This window comes from Polyodon spathula, unplaced genomic scaffold (assembly GCF_017654505.1).
Source record: "Polyodon spathula isolate WHYD16114869_AA unplaced genomic scaffold, ASM1765450v1 scaffolds_666, whole genome shotgun sequence".
Classification (NCBI taxonomy): domain Eukaryota; kingdom Metazoa; phylum Chordata; class Actinopteri; order Acipenseriformes; family Polyodontidae; genus Polyodon; species Polyodon spathula.
In genome coordinates this window covers 160,122-182,120 of record NW_024472155.1, presented here as the reverse complement: position 1 = coordinate 182,120, position 21,999 = coordinate 160,122, and the positions used below count along the sequence as shown (strand labels likewise).

At 44.0% G+C, this 21,999-nt stretch overlaps 3 protein-coding genes across 5 annotated transcripts in view; 2 read left to right on the top strand and 1 right to left on the bottom strand.

Moving 5' to 3' along the window:
• The first annotated feature begins 351 nt into the window (after positions 1-351).
• On the top strand, positions 352-4,663 carry LOC121308365 (CD276 antigen-like). The gene is made up of 5 exons (XM_041240722.1): positions 352-531; positions 1,379-1,472; positions 1,736-2,083; positions 2,277-2,558; positions 2,967-4,663. The coding sequence occupies exons 2-5, from the start codon at positions 1,403-1,405 to the stop codon at positions 3,137-3,139; spliced, it is 873 nt and encodes a 290-aa protein (XP_041096656.1). The 5' UTR covers positions 352-531; positions 1,379-1,402; the 3' UTR covers positions 3,140-4,663.
• Positions 4,664-4,993: 330 nt separating this feature from the next.
• Positions 4,994-13,771, top strand: yars1 (tyrosyl-tRNA synthetase 1). Its single transcript, XM_041240721.1, has 14 exons — positions 4,994-5,100; positions 5,944-6,030; positions 6,444-6,590; positions 7,076-7,251; positions 7,785-7,914; positions 8,233-8,313; positions 8,896-8,988; positions 9,440-9,575; positions 10,175-10,260; positions 10,453-10,588; positions 10,868-10,965; positions 11,576-11,769; positions 12,084-12,225; positions 12,588-13,771. The coding sequence occupies exons 2-14, from the start codon at positions 5,974-5,976 to the stop codon at positions 12,696-12,698; spliced, it is 1,587 nt and encodes a 528-aa protein (XP_041096655.1). The 5' UTR covers positions 4,994-5,100; positions 5,944-5,973; the 3' UTR covers positions 12,699-13,771.
• kiaa1522 (KIAA1522 ortholog) overlaps positions 13,627-21,999 on the bottom strand; it is a 44,644-nt gene continuing 36,271 nt past the window's right edge. For all 3 annotated transcript variants that reach the window (XM_041240715.1, XM_041240716.1, XM_041240718.1), the window contains 2 exons: positions 17,859-21,884; positions 13,627-16,918 (listed from right to left, as the gene is read on the bottom strand). In XM_041240715.1, the coding sequence (XP_041096649.1) occupies positions 16,878-16,918; positions 17,859-21,884 (4,067 nt within the window). In that variant the 3' untranslated portion in view covers positions 13,627-16,877. The remainder of the gene's footprint in view (positions 16,919-17,858; positions 21,885-21,999) is intronic.

The window sequence follows — 21,999 nt, the reverse complement described above, 5'->3', positions numbered from 1 at the left end:
GATTTATTGTTCTGCTACACACAGTTTCACTTCGTTGTTCTCCGTATGGACACATTACCTCAGAATATTGTAAATTAAATGTTTTGTATTTTAAATAAAAAGCAAAAGCTTTTTTTTTTTTTTTTTTTTTTTTACGCGAAAAGTGAAGTGTGTTTTTATTTAATGGTGTAGTGGTGCCCCATAAAGGGCTTGCTGTTTCAGCTCATGTTAAACAGTGCTGCGGTACTGGGTTAGGGAAGCGGGGCTTTAAGCTGCCCTGGCCTGAGGGAAAGCAATATTGACCTGTTTTGAACCGCTTAGCAACAATCACCATGGACGTGACGTCACGCCGAGACGCGCCTATAAAAGCGTCAGCACAGCGTGTGTGGGAGCGTACAGCACGTCGGTGTGATTTGGTAATTGGTAGTTTGTACACTCCTGAGTCGTGGAGGTATTTATAAAGAGGGCAACTGGACTGTAACAAAGCAAGAAACAGGCTGCACTGTCGGAGTTTTTACAGATTACTACGAAAACCTAATTAATTTCACAGAGGTAAGCCAACATATTACAACAAAAGCGTGTAAGTTTTGTCATTCATGGTATTGCAACATTATATAGTTTTTGCTGTGTTGATCAAGGTAATCGACAGACCTAGTTATGAATATTAAAGTTTACTGAAGCAAGTAGCTCATAGGGCATAAATGTGTCTCGGTACTGGTAGCATTGCTAAAAAAAAAAAATTGGGCAAAGATTTATGGGAATATTGAATTGACACTAAAATGTAGGATATTTTTGACTGGAACAAACTTGGAAGCAAATTCCATAACCAAAATATTTTGGGTACTGTAACCATTTTGGGTTGTCGGCGATTTTTAATTGAGTATAGTTGATCCCTTGTTTTGGAATAATCTAATATATTATGTCGTGCGCTTTACTTCAATTTTTTTTTTATATAACGTTTTTTTTTTTTTTTTTTTTTTTTTTTAAATGCATACATAACCGTACTACAAACGTATCTTATATATATATATATATATATATATATATATATATATATATATATATATATATATATATATATATAATAAACCCCAACATTCATATGTATGAATCTAATCCCACAACCCGTGCCTTAAGTGATAATTATTACATAATAGAAATACTATGATAACTAATGTAACAACATTTTTCAAAAATCACTCGAGCCACAATTGTATTTGACAGATGTCTTGGATTGTGGATAATATTGTTAATATAAAAATAAGTTTTTTTTTTTTTTGCTACACACTGCACGCTGGAAACTGTTTTATACAAACACCAGTGTTGTTGTAAACCTAGCTCTCGGCTGAATGTGTAACATGTTTTCAATGCAATTGTTTTCCGCTGCTGTCATTTACAGTTTCTTGAGTGAAGAATCAGCAGTATGAAGGACAGTTTGAGATTCTCACACATGATCTTTGTCTCCCTGCTGGTCTTGAAGTCCTCCTCTTCCGGTAAGTCTGAAAAAATAATACGGTGTGTATTTCCAAAGCATGTGCTGCTGCGCCAAGAGAAAGTATGTTACAAATCTTCAGATCAATAGCAGTCTCATTACGAGCTCCTACATGCTTCTTGCAGTGCAACAGTGCAGAGGCTGGGCACCAACAGGTGACTCCACACACCGCAAGCAAGCATCTTCACCACAGTGCAGAGGAGCTGAGTCGGAAGTCTAGTTTTACTAACTTGCAGCTGTACCACATCATCTTCTTTTTCTCAGTTGCATTTGAGGTGAGAGTCCCCAGCACCCCTCAAGTCGCCCTGCACGGTCGGTATGCAGTGCTGGAGTGCAGATTCACTGTGGAAGGGGACCTGAATCTGGATAAAAGCGTGCTGACGTGGCAGAGGGGGAGCGAGGTCGTGCACAGCTTCTACTACACGCAGGACCAGCTGGAGAAGCAGAGCCCGCGCTACTGGAACAGGACCAGCCTCTATCTGTCTGAGCTGAAACGGGGGAACGCTTCCCTGAAACTGGAGGGGGTGGGACCAGAGGATGCCGGGGAGTACACTTGCTTTGTGAGCACCTTGCTGGGAAGCCAGAGGAAAACACTCTCCTTGATGTTTGCAGGTACTTTTAGTTTCGTTCGGATTTGTTCAGCATCCTCGCTTTACAGTAAATTTGTGTTATTATTTTTAAATGCAACATTGTCAATATGGTCTCTCGCTGCCTGTTTGTATAAGAAGTATAAAGGGATTTGGAGTTCAGTTGACTGGAATGTGACTAGGTTTCTCTGTTAACATCATGTCTTGGTTGTGCCCAGCTTTGTACACAGAACCCCTCCTGAGAATTAAAGTGAACCCCCACAACGTGACCGCTTCCCTGCAGTCTGAAGGTTATCCGGACTCTACAGTCCAGTGGCTGGATGGAGAGGGGCAGGACGTCTCCATCCTGGCGCAGACTGTCTCCCAGAAGAACGCTGTGGGACTGTACACAGTAACCAGCACCCTGTCCACCGCGAGGAGCTCTAACACCACCCTCACCTTCATCCTGAAAAACAGGGAACTGAACCAGCACATCAGCAGGACCTTCAGCCTCCTTCCAGGTACCCACAACAGCACCGAGGAGCATGGCATTGAATTGTACCGGCTTCTTTTAGTGTTACTACAGTGAGCTGCTGTTGCTTTATTAAAAGCCCAGTCTAATGATTTTTGGGGGGGAAATTAAATCTGATTCTAGCTTGACAGAAATTTGTTTTTATTTCTTCTTTGCTCCCATCCAAGCGAAATGTTTATCATAAGAACCCCCCTGCTATTTGTATAGAGTAGTGAAATAGAGTTTTTCTTTAGCAGATGTATTAGCCTGCATACAAACTGACAATGCAAAACTACATCTTCGCAAGATTAACTGAGATCCTATATAATAATTGGTTTGCGTGCTGGTCACATGGTATTCAAGTGTTGAGTTGTGTGCGTGCTGACGATTATTTTACTGTAACCCCTCTCCTCTTCAGAAGGTGCTCCTGTGGATGATAATCCTGCTGGAATGAGGTGGGCTCCTGTCTTGTCTGTTGTTGTCCTAGCTGTGCTGTGTGTCCTGGCACTGACTGTTTACGGGAAGACCTGTAAAAAATCAACAGCAAAGAGCATCGAACATCTGGAGAACGGGAAGCTAATGAGCAGCTGAGCAGCACCTCTGGACAGGAGCAAGATATCATCCACCCATGAGCTGCTAATCTGTGAAACTGGAAAGAGTCTGTGCTGCTGAGAAGATTCACCTGGACAGTGTCTCTCCATTGTTTATTAAGAGCCCTTTTCAGCGATTGGGGGAGAAAAAGGTTTTAAACTCAGACTTACTGCTACAATATAAATTCATAGAAGGGATGTAATGGTTTGAATAAACAGGAATACCTTGTCTATAAATAGCAGGAAAGAGACTTTTTATATTGTGCTGCTATACATTATATGGTATAGCCACAACTGTATATACCACAGTTACTTATTTATCAAACACTTTGTGTTGTATTGTAAAGCCACTGGTGGTCATTTATTTCTTTTGTCCATACAATATTTTTATACTAGAGAAATGCCTGTTTTTGTACTGGTTGGATAACCTTTTTCCTGTTAAACTCTTGTTTAGTGTTGTATTTATTTAAATAGTGATATCTTAACACAATTCTTACCTGCTATAAATGTGTCTAGTGTTAACTGATAAGTGGAACGTCTCTGCCATTCACTTTGATTGAGATTCTGAATCTTGTTTTTCTGTTCAATAAGCAGATGTCACAAATGCTCCCATTCACAGCACAGCACAGCACAGCGCAGCGTGCTGAATGACTGATTTTTTTTTTTTTTTTTTTTTTTTAAATCCTGGTTGTGTTATAAAAGATAACTCAAATGCACTTGTCACAGAATTGTTAGAATTGGACTGTGTATTGATATAGCTGGAGATGGCCATCTCACTTGCCAATCCCTTCTTGTGTTTTAACTCATATCTTTTAGTTTTACACTTGCTGCACCCTTTATTTACTACTGATGTACATCACTACCAACTGTGGTGTGGCAAGGAACTTTGAACAATGCAAACCATGGACTAAATACAGCAGCAGGACAGATATGAATGTTATCAAAATATTGATTCTTCCATTAATATTTTTTTGTATTAACCTTTAAATCACAACCATGACTTCAAAATTGCCATATAACATTACAATGTTTCACCATGTAACTAACTTAAAGAAGAAAACATACATATTTGTGTCAGTGATAACTGAGGGAAGGGTCTTTATGAATTTCCAGATATTGATGCGTTAACAGTATTGAGCGTTGGTTGTTTGTAACTGCAAGTGTGTATTGCATTATTACAATTACAGTATTACGTTATACCAATGTTGTATTTAAAACATGTACACACTGAAGTTTGTCAATTTAAGTACGCATTGTATTAAAATAATACCAATAAGCAACACTTCATTGTTTTGCATTGTACAGTTATGTATTGAACTACCTTTTAGTTTCAGTTTTCATAACTTAATCCACACTGTTAGCCCTGCTGGCTCCATAAACACAGTGTGTCAATGTATAGGAAAATATATTGTAATATAATTAAATAGAGTGATAAATATAATATCTTCCCCATCTAATGCAGTACAGTATACTGAAAAAGCAATGTAATGTGATTCATAATAAAGCTTTTGATAAGTAACGAGGATGTTATTGTAAAGCCTGGATTATTGCTGGACCGCTCGGAACTCTGCAGTACTCGCAATGACGTGTGCAAACTGCCCTGTAAGGGTTTGCTGGTTTTTTTCGGTGCAATGGGACACACTAGTGGTACAACATTATATTGCAATCATTTACAATTTTATTGAGTACACAACTTTCACCCCCAACCCCCCCCCCCGTGTTAAACGTTAGTAATTTTTTATGAACAAAATTCCAATGTTACAAATAAGTCCCGGATCAGCAAAAATAGCATTAGTGTTAATGGAAGTGCAGAATCTGAAGCGATTCTATCGAAGTTGGATTGCTTTCCCTGCTATCGCAGGCTTTGTAATCAATCACAGCCGAGCGCTGATGCAACACATTGTCACCGCTCGGGTCGGCAGCATTGCACGCTGGGGAGCTGTTACCTGGTTCAAGACACCGGTGAGTCAGAAATATAGATCAGCTATAGTAATTCCAGAAGAATAAAATACAATATCTAGTTCCAGTTAATTACTGTGCATAACTGATTTACTGTCTCTTTGTGTGTGTTTGTATTAAACGCGCTGATGAATCGGAAAGCTGCCAAGCGCACAGACTGCGCCCTAGCTCAGTGCGTTCCCATTACTTCGATGTGAATCGTACCTACACATTGCCTATATAGGTTTTAGTGCTGCACGAAGCGATTATTCGATCACTCTCTGCACAAATGAGGGTCATCGGTGTTTACCGATCCAAGAGAAACAACTGAAGAATCGGCTGCTTGTTGTGTTTGTGTGGATCGTTGTTCTCCGCAGTCCAAGAACAGCAGCAGTCACCCCCAAATCCGGGGAGCTGTTTCTTCACTTGTTGTTTCACTTGGCATGGTCAATGAGCCCCACCAGACTGCCAGCACCCGATTTCACTCTGAATAATGCACCACAGTACTGTACATCACCCCGTGTTGAGTCGGATGGTCTATGTTTCGAGTGAATGCATATTGCTAATGCATATAACTTGTCCTAATCTCTTTCTGACGACAGTGCAGGTCACTTCGTTGTCTCTGACCTGCAGTGATACTGTAATGGCAAGTCTTTCTGGGCTACTGAGTGAAAACCGAGCATTTTGTTAGCATTCTACCTGATGACGCTGCAGCGTGTGGAGAGCTGTATTCCTTTGCTGTGGGAACGACCTTTTCACCAGATCAATCAATCTTACAATGAAAGGGACTGTATAACCAAATATACATTCCTTCAAAGATACAATAACCAATCGGTAAAGGATCATGACACGTTTTTCCTCTTTCAGTGTCTACTGCCCCAGTAAGAAGTTAGCATCATGACTGACAACCTGAGCCCAGAGGAGAAGTATCACCTCATCACCAGGAATCTGCAGGTATAATATTGCACAGCACAGCACCAGAGTTCTCTTTAAACCAGTGAAGATTTGAAAAACAGATTGCTGTCAATACAATAGTTCTGCCTATTTAAATTTCTTCTAGTTTTATGATTCAGTGGTTATGTGCTGTCTGCGTGTAACAGGCAGTGTTGTGTGATGTTTAGAGGCTCTATCACTAGCTTGACTCTCTGGCATAGCGGTTAAGACGCTCGTGTGCAGTGTGCATGGTAGCCAGTTTGTGCTCAAACGCCGCCCTGTTACTGGATAGAAGCAGAAACAAGAGACCTACAACCAATGGATTGTGGAACTCTTGTGGCTAGAGAAATAGGAACACCTGCCATAACACTGTCAGTAGGGTGGCTCTGATCCTGCATCGGTGATAACAGTGGGTCTGTCCTGTGTGTTGTCAGGAGGTGCTGGGGGAGGAGAAGCTCAAAGAGATCCTGAAAGAGAGGGAGCTGAAGATCTACTGGGGAACAGCCACCACCGGCAAGCCGCACGTTGCCTACTTTGTGCCCATGTCCAAGATCGCTGACTTCTTAAAGGCCGGGTGTGAAGTGAGTCCTGTCTCTCAGTAGCATGTGGGATGGGGTGTCCTGGAGTCCGCATGTTATTAATATACAGTAGTCTCTGCGTATAGGAACACATCCTGAGAGATCATTTCGCCTAAGGGAATGCTTTGCTTTCTTCCAGAGGGATGTTATTTTAGTTCTCTACTGTAATATGTAGTTTAATATAATTATCAATCATTTTGTTATTAGTAATACTATGTTAGTGTTTAAAATTTGAGCAATGCTCTTTCAACTGTGCCAGCATTTCTGCCATGACTTGGGACGGAGCTCCAAAAGCAAGGAGCAGAACAACTACAGGCTCTCGTCCCTCCTGGTTTAAGACGACTTCTAGGAACTAGGCTTAGTTCAGCATTTACTGATCTCAGGGTGCGACAAGGAGCACGTGGTGCCAGCAGCTCCACCTGAGAATGTGAGCCAGCCTCAGATGTGTCTGCTGTACGTGCTGCTATCACAGTCCCCTCTTGTGGCAGGTGACGATCCTGTTTGCTGACCTGCATGCCTACCTGGACAACATGAAGGCTCCCTGGGACCTGCTGGAGCTGCGGACAAAGTACTATGAGCAGGTGATCAAAGCCATGCTGGAGAGCATAGAGGTGCCGCTGGAGAAGCTCAAGTTTGTGAAGGGAACCGACTTCCAGCTCAGCCGGTGAGGATGCTGACAAGCACGGCACTGCCGAGGTCTGCAAATCCACTGAGGGACACAAGCTTTTTGAAACCTGCTTCAAAGATGGAAACAAGACTCATATTGCATAGCAGTTTCACCCATTCCATGTTTTGCTACCAGCTTGATTAGCCCCAGTGAATAGGCAGCAAGCTCAGGCATGTCTTATTGGACTCCTAGGAATGGATCAAACTGCTATGCAACAGGAGTCTTATTTCCATCCATGTGCTGGAAGTAACCTTTTGAAGGAAATTCCAGTGAAGCAGCCACCCCTACTGCCTGTGTTCATGTGGAGTAGGCGAGGCTGGCGTAGTTAAGTCATGTGTGGCATGATCTGAATGGAAGGAGGGCGGTTGCTTTGTCCTGGCGTCTAGGATTTTCTAGACAAGCTCACTTGACCGAAGCTCAAATCCATTGGTGCAAGTGATCTACTGTCTATGTTTTTCTGTAAACTCCTTTAACAAGAATGTCACAGCAGACCCCCTATTTGAGCCGGTCTTTGCCGTCCCCTTTCTCAGGGAGTACACTTTGGATGTCTACAAGCTGTCCTCCACGGTGACACAGCATGATGCCAAGAAAGCCGGGGCGGAGGTGGTGAAGCAAGTGGACCATCCCCTCCTGAGCGGTCTGCTGTACCCAGGACTGCAGGTACTGACGGGGCAGCGTCTCTGCAGGAGGGTAGCCAGACCTGGGTCAAATATAATTACAATTACAATAGCAGCAGAATTGTTTACTGAAATTGCAGTTACAATTACAATGCTGTTTCGTTCAATTACAGTTACAGTTGTGCTGCATAATCACTGGGGAAGATTTCTCCAAGCACAATGTTCTTCTAGCAGATTACTTGGAGAAATCTTACCCCGTGGCTGCTATTCAAAGTGTGTTTTCCACCACCTTTTAGTTTTAGATGCAGGGAAGTGAAAATGAGTTTCTCCTGCTCTGCTCAGCGCTTTGTTTCATTGCCAGGCTCTTGATGAGGAGTATTTGAAAGTCGATGCCCAGTTTGGGGGAGTGGATCAGAGGAAAATCTTCACCTTCGCTGAAAAGGTAAGGGAGGTTTTAAACCTCCAGAGGGGTGCTAAAGTGATCTTCAGTTCTGTGCACTGTACTTCATCAGATAGAATGCACACGTTAACAGTCATTTCCTTAAAGGTATTACAGACATGGAAACAAAACTTCCACTGCATAGCAGTTTGGTCCATTCCTGGTTTTTACTGTGGGTTTAATGAGACACACCTGAGCTTGTTCCTTATACTCTGTGGCTGATCAAGCTCTCAGTAAAACCTGGAATGGGTCCATCCCTGAAGTTTTACCCATCGGAGATGCATGCTTCACCCCCCTCTGAAAAGCTAACAGTGAGCCAATAGAATTACTTGCAGCAGCAGGAGGTTATAAAAACATGTTATAGCTGTGCTTAGCGAAATAAAACATGGAGCAGATCCAATATCTGTCTGTGTTTATGTGTAAAAATAACAATAAAGTAACTTAGACATTTGCAATTGCAGCATACTATAAGGCAGAGGGAGCTAGGCAGTGCCCGGTGCACTATGTCTACAGGGACTGCCAGTATTGTGGTGTGTGGCGTTGAACGCACAGGGGGATAACCAGCTCTTCTTTCTTGCCCTCCAGTACCTGCCGTCTCTGGGCTACACCAAGCGCATCCACATGATGAACCCCATGGTCCCGGGACTCACAGGGGGGAAGATGAGCTCCTCTGAGGAGGTGAGACGGGAGAGCAAGGTCCTGGCAGGGCTGTGATTGTGGGGGGTGCTGCAGACCCTGATCTCAGAGCTGCCTAATGTAACATTATCAAGTCCGTCATTAATGCCAGTCAGGGTCTGTGACACCAAATGGACATGTTTCACTGCAGTCCACCATCTCCTTTTGTTTTTACAAAACACAGCAAGTGTCATCATCTCTCTTAGGAGCACAAATATTTTTATATATATAATTTATTTTTTTACAAAGTGTTTGAAATTGGTCACGTGGTTCAGAACTAAATTTTTATAGATTTTTTCTTCTTTTGTTCGTGTGTTGTTGAGCTGGCTTCAGGAGTTGGGTGTTCAGTTGTAACTACCAACTGCATCCAGAAGATTGAAGTCCAGTGTACTAGCGAAAGCGACGTCCTTTGCTGAATGTCTTTTTTTCTCCTTCTTGTTCCTCTGTGAATCAGGAGTCTAAGATTGACCTGCTGGACAGGAAGGAAGATGTGAAGAAGAAGCTGAAGAAGGCTTTCTGTGAGCCGGGGAACATCGAGAATAACGGGGTCCTGTCCTTCGTCAAGCACGTCATCTTTCCTCTCCACTCTGGTGAGCAGCTGCAGTGCGGGAAATAAGACTCCCATTGCTTCTTACCTATACACTGGGCCAATCAAGCACACATTAAAACCTGGAATGGGTGGAAGTGCTATGCAGTAGGAGTCTTATTTCCATTCCTGAGCTGGGCTGTGTCAGAGAGGGAAGGGAATATCTGTTGCTTCAGGTCCTCTCCCTACTTTAAACATGCACAGCCATTGATAGATCAAACTTAGCAGAAAGTCATGCAAATAAAGGTTCATCACAAGAAACAGGCACTCCCAGAATCTCTCACATACAGTCGTAGCCGTTTGAAAGGAACGCAATTTTATCCCAAAGAGTTTTTAGATCACAAGGAAACCCTAAGTAACCCGAATGAGGCACAAGCCAAAACTTACTTTACTTGGCTTTTCATGTTACGGATGATAACAGTTATAAACAGATTTAGTTTGTAACTTCAGGGATGTGCTTAGAGATGCTGTCTCAAAAAAGGTGCCCCTGTTTACTTTTTGCCTTCCGTTTAAAGCATTTGAGCAGCATGAGAAGTTTGTCTGGTCTGTCAGGAGAGATACATGTGTGCATTTAATCATGCATGAAATCACAATGTGTTGCAGAGTTTGTCATCAAGAAAGATGAAAAGTGGGGTGGAGACAAAACCTACACCGCTTTTGGAGATCTGGAGAAGGATTTTGCAGAGGAGGTAATTAATAATAATAATAATAATAATAATAATAATAATAATAATAATAATCAATCTTTTTGCTGCTTTCCACTAAACATTTATCTTCATATTCATCAAAGTGTCTACTACTGTATTGAAACAGGGACTCGGGCTGATCAATAGCTAACCCTTGTATGTGCGTGTGCGTGTGTGTGATTGCTGTAACCCCAGCTCGTGCACCCAGGGGACCTGAAGAACTCGGTTGAAGCCGCCCTGAACAAACTGATGGATCCGATCAGGAAGAAGTTTGAAAGCCCAGAGCTGAGGAAACTGACAAACACAGCCTACCCAGCCCAGTCCAAACCGAGTGAGTGAACGTGACCCAGAACTGCGATACACGTTCGGTAGAGGAAAAGGTTTAATGTGAGTGATCCTCACCTGGAAGCAAGTGCTTTCAACAGATGTGTCAAACTGTCAGCCGCTCAGAGTATAGCTGCAGTATTCATCGCTTCGAGCGACACCCTGAGAACAACGAGGCGTCACAAACTTCGACCGTGTTGTTTCTCCGTTTCGTAATGAATGCGGATCATTGATATCGGGCTGTTTGAAGCCAATGAAAGGCACGTTTGCGTGTGTTTTATTCCAGAGGGGCCGGCTAAAGGAAATCCCCAAAATGCAGAAGAGGATGAGGTGGTACCGTCGCGGCTGGACATCAGAGTTGGGAAAGTTATCAGCGTTGAGAAGGTGAGGAGGAGAGTTCTTGAATCTGCACAAGGTTATTTGCAAAAAGATGATTGGTGGGGGGGGGGAACAAATAGAATCGCTCTTACTGTCCCAGGAATCTTCATGACAGGAATGGAATGTTTTTACGATTCTGTTGTTCCAAACGTGTTAATAACGCCACTTGCTGTTTTGAATTTGCACACTTTTGAGGCGTCGACAGCAGTGTTTGTGTATCACAGTGCTAATCTAAAGAGTGGTAATTTATGAATTTGTAATGACCTTTTGCTGCATTGAGTAGTCTGTCCCTCTAATACTAAACAAAACTTAGTGAATTCAATGACACATTTACATAGAAATACTAAACCAAATTTAAGTAAAGTCAATCTCACACATTTCTACCATTTCGATAAAGACAGAGGTGCCAAAGGGGCAGAGTTTCACCCATTCCAGGTTTTACTAGAAGCTTGATTAGCCACTGTGTATAGAAAACAAATTCAGGTGTCTAATTAAACTCCTAGTGAAACCAGGAATGGATCAAACTGCTATGCAGTGGGAGTCTTCCCCCTACCCGTTAAGGGATCTGTCCCAGTGGGTGCAGCGTAACTGGGAGTTGCTCTGGTTTGTGCCGCAGCACCCGGAAGCAGACAGTCTATACTTGGAGAAGATTGACGTGGGCGAGGCAGAGCCCAGGACGGTGGTCAGCGGGCTGGTTGCGTTTGTCCCTGCGTCCGAGCTGCAGGACAGGCTGGTGGTCCTGCTCTGTAACCTCAAACCCCAGAAGATGAGAGGCATCGAGTCCCAGGCCATGCTGCTGTGTGCCTCCACGTAGGTACCCCGCTGAGCAAGGGTAGGAGGTAGCCTGCGTCACTGCTGGAAGGGAATGCAGTGTGCGAGGGGCGTCTCTCACTGTAGTGGAGATACCATCCTTTCTCTCACAGTAAAACGGAGATCATGTTATTCTAGCTTTCAGGTTCAAGTTATTCTAGCTTTCCTGTTTATTTTGTTTATCAATTTCATTGATGTTATGTTATTAGAGTGTTCTGTAACGGTTTCTGTCAATTGACATTATTTGATGGTGTGTTGAGATGGATCTGGTCGGCACGGTTTCTTCACTGCATTTCTCTCTCGTGTCCCTGCAGTGAAGGAGAGGGTCGCAGAGTGGAGCCCCTGGACCCCCCCACAGGGTCAGCTCCGGGGGAGCGTGTCTTCGTGGAAGGGTACGAGGCTGGCAAGCCAGACGACGAGCTGAAGCCAAAGAAGAAAGTGTTCGAGAAGCTCCAGGTACCTCTCGTCATTATGTGGACCCCCTCAAGGGGACAGACATATCAGTGCAATGCGTTACCTCACTTGTTTGTATGCCTGTGGTTCTTGCACGAGTGTAGTTGTGTTCTGTCTCTTGTGTTTACCCCAAATTCTGTAAAGTTTTGCACCAGCATTCTTTAAATGGAAAAGTTAAACAAGGCGGCTAACAACCAGTGCGGTGTTCATTTAAAAGCTCCTACATCTTCCTAAATCACATCTAGGCTGTTCTTTAACACTGTCAGTTTGCTTTATACAGAAATGGACCTCTAAAGCCACAGTTGCATGTGTTTATTAATTATAACATGCCTCATTATTTGAATGCATTTCTTTTAATCTCACAGGCCGACTTTAAAATCTCAGGGGAATGCGTTGCGCAGTGGAGTGAGAAGAACTTCATGACCAAACTGGGACTGATCACATGTAAATCGCTGAGAGGAGGGAACATCAGCTAAGAGACCACCCCTCCTAATCCGTGCTTCAGTCAACAGCCGCTCCAAATCCGAAGTATCCTCTGCCTGCCCCTACTCTTCAACATTCTAACTAAGAATCCTTGCATGCCAGTGATCCACACGCAGGTATTATTTTAGTACCAATCTCCAGCAGGGGGAGACAAAGCACCATTATCTGATCCCACATGGGTGAATAAAGACTGTAGGATAAACAAAACCGGGCTTCTGTGTCTTGACCCTTGATTTGCTCAGGGGAGTTTTGCCCGTGTTTGGCTCAGATTCGGATGCACAGGTCTTGGCTGAGATTTCCAGAACCTCAGAGCTGTTATAAAATTAAAGTGGGTGCAAGCGCTATGGTTTATATATATTTCTTAATAAGGAGGATAATCAACATTGATTGAAATTGTAACAGAACTGTCTTTTAAAGGGTAAGTCACCTTCATTTTACCAGCCTGCTAACTGTAAATCAGTAGATATCACATGCAATTTAATATTCAATAAAGTTTTCCTGCTCTTCCCAAACAGTGTACGTTAACCAGTAAGGCTTGGCTAGCCTCTTTCTTGCTGGGCTGTTGGTATTTATTACATCTGCCATTATAACCCTCACTATGGCCTAGACCACATCAAGAATATTCAGGGATGAAAAGAAGACTCCCATTGCATAGCAGTTTGAACCATTCTGGGTTTTACTCTGAAGTTCAATAAGACCTGCTTGAGCTTATTACCTTACACCGTGGCTAACCAAGTTTGTATTAAAACTTGCAATGGGTGAATCTGCTATGCAATAGGAGCCTTATTTCCATCCCTGAATATTTCATATTTATACTTACCTTTAGATTGGTTATCTATGACATCTGCAAGGTCATTTATAAGACCTGAAAAAAATGAGATTAGATAGATAGATAAAAATAGATACGGCTCAAGTCGATGCTTTCAAGAGGTCTAAGGCGCTTTTATTTAAACTTTTTAAACAAAGACATAGGAACTGTACATTAATTTGGCTTTTCAAGGCAGAAGGTGTTACAGTTTTAAGCAAGTTGGAAAACTGAACCGTCCCCATTTACAAAAAACAAAAAGAAGTCAGTCACCGTAAATCAATGTGCTGCTTTCCGTGTCACTGGAAAGACCTATACAGAATATATTACACACGAAGCAGAACTACGCCTGAAATGAATACTTAATATAGAGAAAGTATGCTCTGTATAGAATCTAGATTTATACACAAAAGAGGCAGTAACCCTGTTCCCCATAGAAGTATCTTTAACTCAGCACTACTTTTTAAATTTTATTTTATTTATTTATTTTTGCCACGTACCGCTGTAAGCTTATATCATACAATGACTCCTCACACTCAGAGCCAGTTCAGGGCAAATACAACTTTCATATGAAAATTGGTGTGGAATGAATTTCAAAGTAATTTGCATTTAGTCTCACAGCTATTGCCCCTATCAAGCAGCAGCACCTGGTTTAATGCATCACTTCTTTGTGCACGCAAGCAGCCCTCAGGAAATCCCATTTCACGTTCTCTATACGTAGACCCTAGGAATACATTTTAAATACAGTGCAGCTATCCTTGTAGCCAGATACCGTGGTGACTGTGTGCAACTGCTTTATACAATACCCCAAAATCATCATTGTTTTTTGGTACTTTTTAAAAGTTGCTGTAAGGACAGCGATGCCATAATTCAGATGTAATCCAGGGGATAGAGACGCATTGCTGGAGCGTGCAAACCCTTAACTCCAGGTAAGCCTGTCGAGATCACTAGAGGTAAAGCATAAGCTTAATTTGCTAGGAGGATTCGTCTAAACCAGCAAGCTGCTACCAATACAGAAACCAAATTGCTTACAGTTTAGCTCCAGTGTTAGTTTGATCTTAGCGGCCACAATCCCAGTTAGGAATCTGGAGTATGGATGACAACAGTACAGTGTATTTACCAGGGGTTTGGGAAGCTGTGCAAAACTGACAACAATATTGCTTATTCTTAAACAGATCTTAAAAAAAAAAAAAAAAAAAAAGCCAAACTTAATAGAAAACCTTAAAGATTAGCTCCTAACTGCCCTGAGCCTGTACTGCACCAGTAATACTTTGCCAGTAATGTGACCTTGGAAAACGTGAAGTGCTTGGTATAGATATGACAGAATGACTTTTAACAAGTACAGCTTTGAGCTATAACTGAAGACTTTTATAAACACAAATGTAATGCCACTCAGGCTGTCTTTTGCAGACAGATCCCACCTTAACTTGGTTTCCCTGGACATCTTTTCGTCATATCTTGAGAATTTAACTTCAGTAAGTATACAGAAAGACTGCCTGGGATACCTAATCAAATAGTTTGAGTGTCTTCTACTGAAAAACAAATACTAATTCAGGACAGATATCTTAAATTAAAAAAGAAAAAAAAAAAATGATTCAACAGTATTGCATTTTTGAAGTTCAGTCTTACAGATAATTGGTGTTGAGCATTTTGTGAAGTGCAGCATTCTGGATACAATAGAATGATTCCATTAATTCCATGTCATCGTCTCACCCACCCTCAGTAACCACGAAACTCACCCAGGGACTTGCCTCAGCTCCTTGTACCCCAACCCTGTAACAATGGAAGAGTCTTGGAATTGAGAAATGACACTATCTTGGAGAGGAAGGGGATGATACACAAACTCTCTGGTACTCTAGCTGTGTTTTGAAGAAAGATGGAAGAGGTTTTAGATTGATCTCTGGTGTGATTTCAATGTCTCTCCTCTTCGAGTACCGGTAATAATAAAGCCTGTTTTTTAGCACACAGCGTTATTAGAACAGAAAAGTCCAAGGCAGAGATACTTCAGCTAAACCTGTGTTTTAGTGGGACCAGCATAGCCAAACACTACCCTGTACAATTACACAAGTCTGCCGGACGCTGTGAGCCACAACAGGTAGCTAGTCGGGCTGGATGGTCAGGTGTTTCGGGATATAAATAAAACAAAAAACAACAACAACCCCCCCAGATAATCCCATTAAACGTGTAGGGAATTCCATTAAAATACAGGAATGACCACAGATCTGGGAAGAGTGTATGTATCCCTTGTAGTTCTGCCTTGGTACTTAACTCGGAAACAGCTGCTTTGCTTTTGTAGGTTTATTGAAGGCGTTAAAACGCCAGTGTGCCAATCCTTATACTGTGCATCCGTACCACAGCAGGCGTCTTGAGCAACCTTACAAAGCACTTTATTGATCGACAGTTTTCTAAGCTCTGAGATGCAATTGCAGATTGCTTCAAAGATGCAATATCCCTTTTGGTCGAGTGCAGCATACTGTTCCACCGCAAACACAAAGAAAGAAAGATAGAAAAGCAACGGCTTCAATTTCAGTTTTCAATGTGCACTAGAAAAAGAAAAAAAATCTATAAGTCAGTGCTTTTTTATAAGGTTATTTGCATATTTGTTAGGAATTATTTTGCACGAGGTCCGTAAGAAATGTATTAAATTGACATTTTATTGGCATTCTTAATCTGGAATTTGGTTTTTATATATATATATATATATATATATATATATATATATATATATATATATATATATATATATATATATATATATATATATATATATATAAAATATTCAACTACACCCCCCAAAAAGGAATAGTGCATATTTTCACTGTTTTATAAAAATAAAGCTTCACTATATTATGCACGTGAAAGCGTTGGTCGACCACTCAGACTTTTTCAATTAAAGACTCTTAACTATGGCAGGCAAGACAACAGAGCTTTCTCTATTTTCTGAGTGCTGGTTTCTACCCATCTAGACCAACAGGTGGTGCAATTTCCTCTCCAGTCAAGCGTGAGTCTAAATCTTCTAAACAAGACGTCCATCTTCCAAAGTGACCTTGTTTAAAGCTTTGTGGATTTGCAAAGCGCAAAGTCTTAATAAGATTTAAAAAAAATCAAAAATAAAGCTATTACATTATAGAAATTAAAGACCAACACCATTTTTTTGCATAAATATCAAGGCCATTAAGGGGCTAAGGCTTACAATAGTTTAAGAGTGTTCTTCTCCCTTTGAGTAGCTGCAAATCTCTCTCTCTCTCTCTCTCTCTCTCTCTCTCTCTCTCTCTCTCTCTCTCTCGAACTTTGACCTGCCCAGGTTCCTGAGAGAATATTATGATTTACGATTAACCAGTCCAATAACAAAAGCTGGATTTGTCTTTCATGAAGTTACTGCCTCTGTGTCTCCAGCTTCATGAATGCCTTCCGGGAAGAAAACAAAAAAAGAATGGAATTAATTTATGGACGATGCTAAGGACAATACCAGCACACATCCCATTGTACAATAAAATAGACATAGCTCTACACTGCAACTAACCTAACACTACAGTAGTGTTTTTTAAATATAAAATCTGTAAATTATTTGAACTACTCACAAAATTACAAACGACAACTACCTATTAATACCCCATTTGAGGTTTAGTGTGCAGGGCAGCAGCGCCCCACTGGAAAGCTGAGAGAGATACGGTTCAGCAATGCTATCGCGTTTCACCTGCAGTTATTGATGTGCTACTGACCAGTGCTTCAATACTGAATTGCATGCCACGCTACTGTACTGCAGACAAAGCTTTCAGTTCCAGACAACAGGGCGATGAATGAATGAATGAATTTCCTTTTAGACACTCTGAAAGAGCTACCCTGTATGTATGACTTACCAGCAGTGGACTAACAACCTGAAAACAAGGTCAAGTCATCCACGAGGCTGCTATATGTTTAACTCTACATCGGTAGGTAAAGCACAGCAAAACCATGGTGAAACTAACAATATTGTTACAGTATGCTGTAAATGATAGCGCTGATGAAGGCGATGTTTGACTGCTTTGCTTGCATGATTTACTTGCAACTGCAAAAGCATGCAAAATAAAAAGTATATTATATGAGGTTAGAATCCAATTAGGCGATCTTCGTTTACTTCACGCAAACAAAACAAACAAACAGGAAAGGGTATCTCATGGAGCAAAGAGATTTAAATGTGAATCACCTGGTGAATCTTGTAACTGTATTTTGTAAGATCGGATGTCCTTCTGACACTTTACTAGGCTTAACATAAAGTAAGAGCTTCGACATACGAAAAAGAAATCAAGATAGCCAGCTTGGATTTTAACCCTTCTCGAATATGATTAAATGCAAGACAGGTTCTTACTTTTTAATGCAATGCCCTCCTTTGGTTGTGCTTGCTGGCCCGCCAGTTGCACAGTCCCTGCTGGCCTCGTTGGAGCAGGTGCGGAGTCTGCCGCCACGCTACTCTCAGCCCCTCCCTGCCCCCCTTGCGTGGGGGAAGAAGCATGGTGCTCCTTCGAGGGGCCTGCCATCTTCATCAGAGGACTCAGCGGTGCTCCCTGTGGCAACGGGCTGCTTGGGATGTGTGTTGGCTTTTTGGCTACGGGCGGTGGAACCTTGCCTGTTTTCTTCCGAGACGTGGACATCAGCTCGGCCACCAGGTCCCTCTTGAGATCCGTCTGAGCCTCCGGGGATGCGGGGGTTTCAAAGACAACTTTCTTAGAGCTCCTGGAGAAGATGAAGCTGGCAGTGGAAGCTGGAGATTTAAGCACGCCGCCCTCTTCTGGAGTCCTGAGAGAAGTCTGCCCGTGCGCATCACTGCTAGGAGGGGACGTGGGAGCGAAGGATGCATGTAGATTTGGTCTCAACAGGATGTGCGGGGGCCTGTCCTTGGAGGACATGGCCGCAGTCTTCATGCGGATGGCCTCCTGAAGATTCATGGAAGGCGAAGGTGAAGATGTTGCTGGTGGAGATTTGAATGACAGGGATTTGCGGACAGGTTTCTGCGGCACGGTCTGACTCGGGGTGGTTCCGTTCACCGGACTTGTCATATTTTCCTCAACTGGACTCTTGGGCGGTTCATCCGGCTGGTAGCTGCCAACGTTCACGGATCTGAGCCGTACCATCTGGAGGAGAGAAGGTGTGACCAAGGGAATGCTGGCTTCCTCTTTGGGGGCAGGTGTGCTTTTGGTTTGGGAGAGTGGCTCTTTAGCCTTAACCTCCTGGTTTATCGGGCTCTGTTGCCTTTTGATGTTCACAAGGGGTGGTGCAGGAGGAGGGCAGGGAGCTTCCGGTGGCTTTTGCGGAGTGGGTTGTGCAGTGATGGACACAGATGGACTCCCAGATGTCGGAACCTGCACGATTAGTACTGAGGGGGAAGACGACGCTACAGGCTCTTTGGGTTTGTCGTTGGACGTCGGCAAAGGAGGAGCAGCTGGAATCTCTTGAGCTCTTTGTAGTTCCGATGTTGGGTTCGTTGTTTCAGAAGACTCTACTACAGTCACTGAAACGGTTGTGGATTCAGATGAGGTCTCCGGAGGTGGTGTCGGGATCACTTCTGAACCTGCCGGTTTCACTGGTAGCTCCACCGTTGACGAAGTTTCCACTGATGTCTGGGAGACGTGATCCACAGGTGGCGGCGGTGGTGGGAAGGAAAAGTCAGACTCTTCCTGGGAAGTGAAGAAGACCACCACAGGCTCCTCCAGAGAAGGAGGTGGAGGAGGCCACAATGGTTCTGCTGCCAGCAAAACCTGGCAGACTTCTGGATCCGGAAGGGGTGGAGGAGAAGAAGCTGAAGACTCTGAAGGGGTCTTCTTGGTGGGTGGAGGAGGAGGGAGGTAGGAGGGTGGAGGAGAAGGAGGTGGTGAAGGTGCTGCCTGCACTGCGGGTCTCTGCTCCACATCCTGCACTGCTGGTAGCACTATGTTTTGTTCTGGCAGCACATCTTTCCTCTGCACTGGTGGAGTTTCGTTCTTGAGAACTGCATGAACATCCTCTTTGATTTCAGGTTGAATCTCTCTCTTTATTACATGTGGAGTCTCCTTTTTCACCACTGGTGGGATCTCCTTCTGCACTGGTATGGTTTCTTTCTTAAACACTGGTGGAACCTCCTTTTTGATTAAAGGGGGAGTCTCACTCTTGACTATTGGCAAAGTTTCCTTCTTGAAGACTGGTGGAGTCTGTTTCTTGACAATAGGGGGAGTCTCCTTCTTGACTAGAGGCAGAGTCTCCTCCTTGACTAGAGGCGGGGACACTTTCTTCTGTACTGGTGGAGGTTCTTTCTTGACTACAGGCGGTGTCTCCTTTTTGAGTATTGGGTGAGTTTCCGTCTGTTCTGGTGGCACCTCCTTCTTAATCACAGGTGGAGTCTGCTTCTTGAATACTGGCAGGACCTCTTTTTTGACTATAAACACAGAATCCACGCATGCTGGTTTATACTCTTTTTTGAATACTGGTGGCACCTCCTTTTTCACTATATGTTGAATTTCATGCTGTACTGGTTTGAACTCCTTCTTGAATACTGGTGGCACCTCCTTTTTGACTATCAGTGTCTCCGTCTGCACTGGTGGCTCCACCATCTTCAGCACAGGGGGGGTCTCCTCCTTTTGTGCTGGGGCAGAATCTTTCTTCAGCTGCTGTTGGACGTCCCTGGAGGTAGCGAGCTGACTAGTGGAAGAGCGCAGTGAATCAAAGGTGCGTTTATTGAGCATCCACGTTTCTGGGGGAGGAGGGGAAGGTGCATGTACTTTCGGGGGGGGTGGTATGACAAACACCTCATCGTATGCGATGGCAGCAGGGGCTGGAGGTACAGATTCACTCACCCGGGGTACTGGCGAGGCAGGTTTAAGCTTGGTAGGCAGGGGGTTAGCAGGTGGTTGGGCCAGCGGAGAAACTGCAAGCATAGTCTCGTGCTGAACAGGCTCCAACACTGAAGATGACAAAGACGTCCGTGAAGACGAGATGGACGCAGCCGGAGAAGAGCGAGAACAGGACCTCTCTGGCTTCACCGGCTGGGCTTTCTTCATTCCTGGTGGGGAAGGGCAACTGATCACCCCTTTGGGCGAGAAAGTTGGGGTGCCACTTTGGCTGGAGTAACCGCTGGATGGCGACATGGTCCTCTCAAATTTGTTCCCCGGGAAGGGAAGTTTCTGGGGCAAGACGTCGCTGGAGGCCTGCTGCTCCTTCAGCATGGCCTCTCTAGCCTCCATCTGCTCAGCTGTCAGTGGGCTTGTGGCCGCAGAACACAGAGATACATCCGGGGAACTGTAGTCAGCAGAGTAGGCTAGCCTGTCCGAGTGGACGCTGCCAGTTTCGCTGAGTGCGTTCGGAGAGAACACCTTCTCTCTGCTTTCCCTGTCGCGGAGACTCTGTGGGGACTGGTTTTCCTGAGACTCTGTGACCTCCTTGCCCTGTAGATCCCTCAGTTTGTTCTTGTGGTGCAGGGAGTAGGTTCTCCTTGGAGGAGCTGGTGGCCTCTTCATCTTTGTGACCGATAAGTTCTTGTTGAAGGACAGGTCGCTCTGGATGCTCATGGTGTCCGATCCCTCCACCGCACTACCCGTGCTGGGTGCGGGAGACGTGCTTCTCCCATCGCCTCTTTGCTTCACCATCACGAAGCCGTTGGCGTTCTGGGGCCTTCCCGAAGAAGCGCTCATCCAGCTGTTGATGCTCATCTTATCGGGAGCCAGCCTGTGGACTTCCTTCCCTTCGTGCGACACGTTATCTTCTCCATTCGGAGTCTTGGTCCCTCCAGAGGAGAGGGTTGAGCTGTTGGACACGATGGTCTCCGAAGACTGGGAGTGGCTAAAGTTGGAGCTGGAGGAGGAGGACAGATCGCTGGTGTTGAAGTTGTAAAAGCGAAGGCTGGAGCGGGTTGAACCCGGGCTGGCGGATACCAGGCTGCTTTTGCTCACTGTGCGGACGCTGTTCCTGCTCTTGCTCCGGCTGATCTCGATGACCTCCACAGAAGAAGGCAGTATGGCGTTAGGGATGATCTTGGATAAGTAGGTGGCCTGGGGCGACATAGACATCACAGGACTCTGTGGTTCGTTGTAGCTGTGTGTGGTCATTCCCGGGACAGCCAGCGACTTGGGTCTTTGCATCGGAGACACCCTAGGGGCAACGCTATGATCCAAGACGGAGTCATCTTTATAAACAGTCCGGATGTGATGTTTCAGCATCCGATCTGTTTTCTCTTGCTTTGACAGGTGCATGGCTTCAATGGCCTGAAGGTGGACCCTGGCTCCCTTGAGATGTTTCTCCTGGACATCTCCGTCTATGGTAGGCACAACCACAACGTCACCTGTTCCGTTAGCAAGCTGGGCAGGATCTGCAACATCTGCTTTCTTGTGCGCTTTGTGCCTCTTGCTGTCCCTGCCTGTCTCGATCCCTTTAAAAAATACACAAACAAAAAAACAAATAAGGTTTCACTAAAGAGAGCTTTTGAGGTGATGTTAAAATGATTAAAAGTCTCAGACTAAGTTGGAAAAGATAGCGTCAAAAGC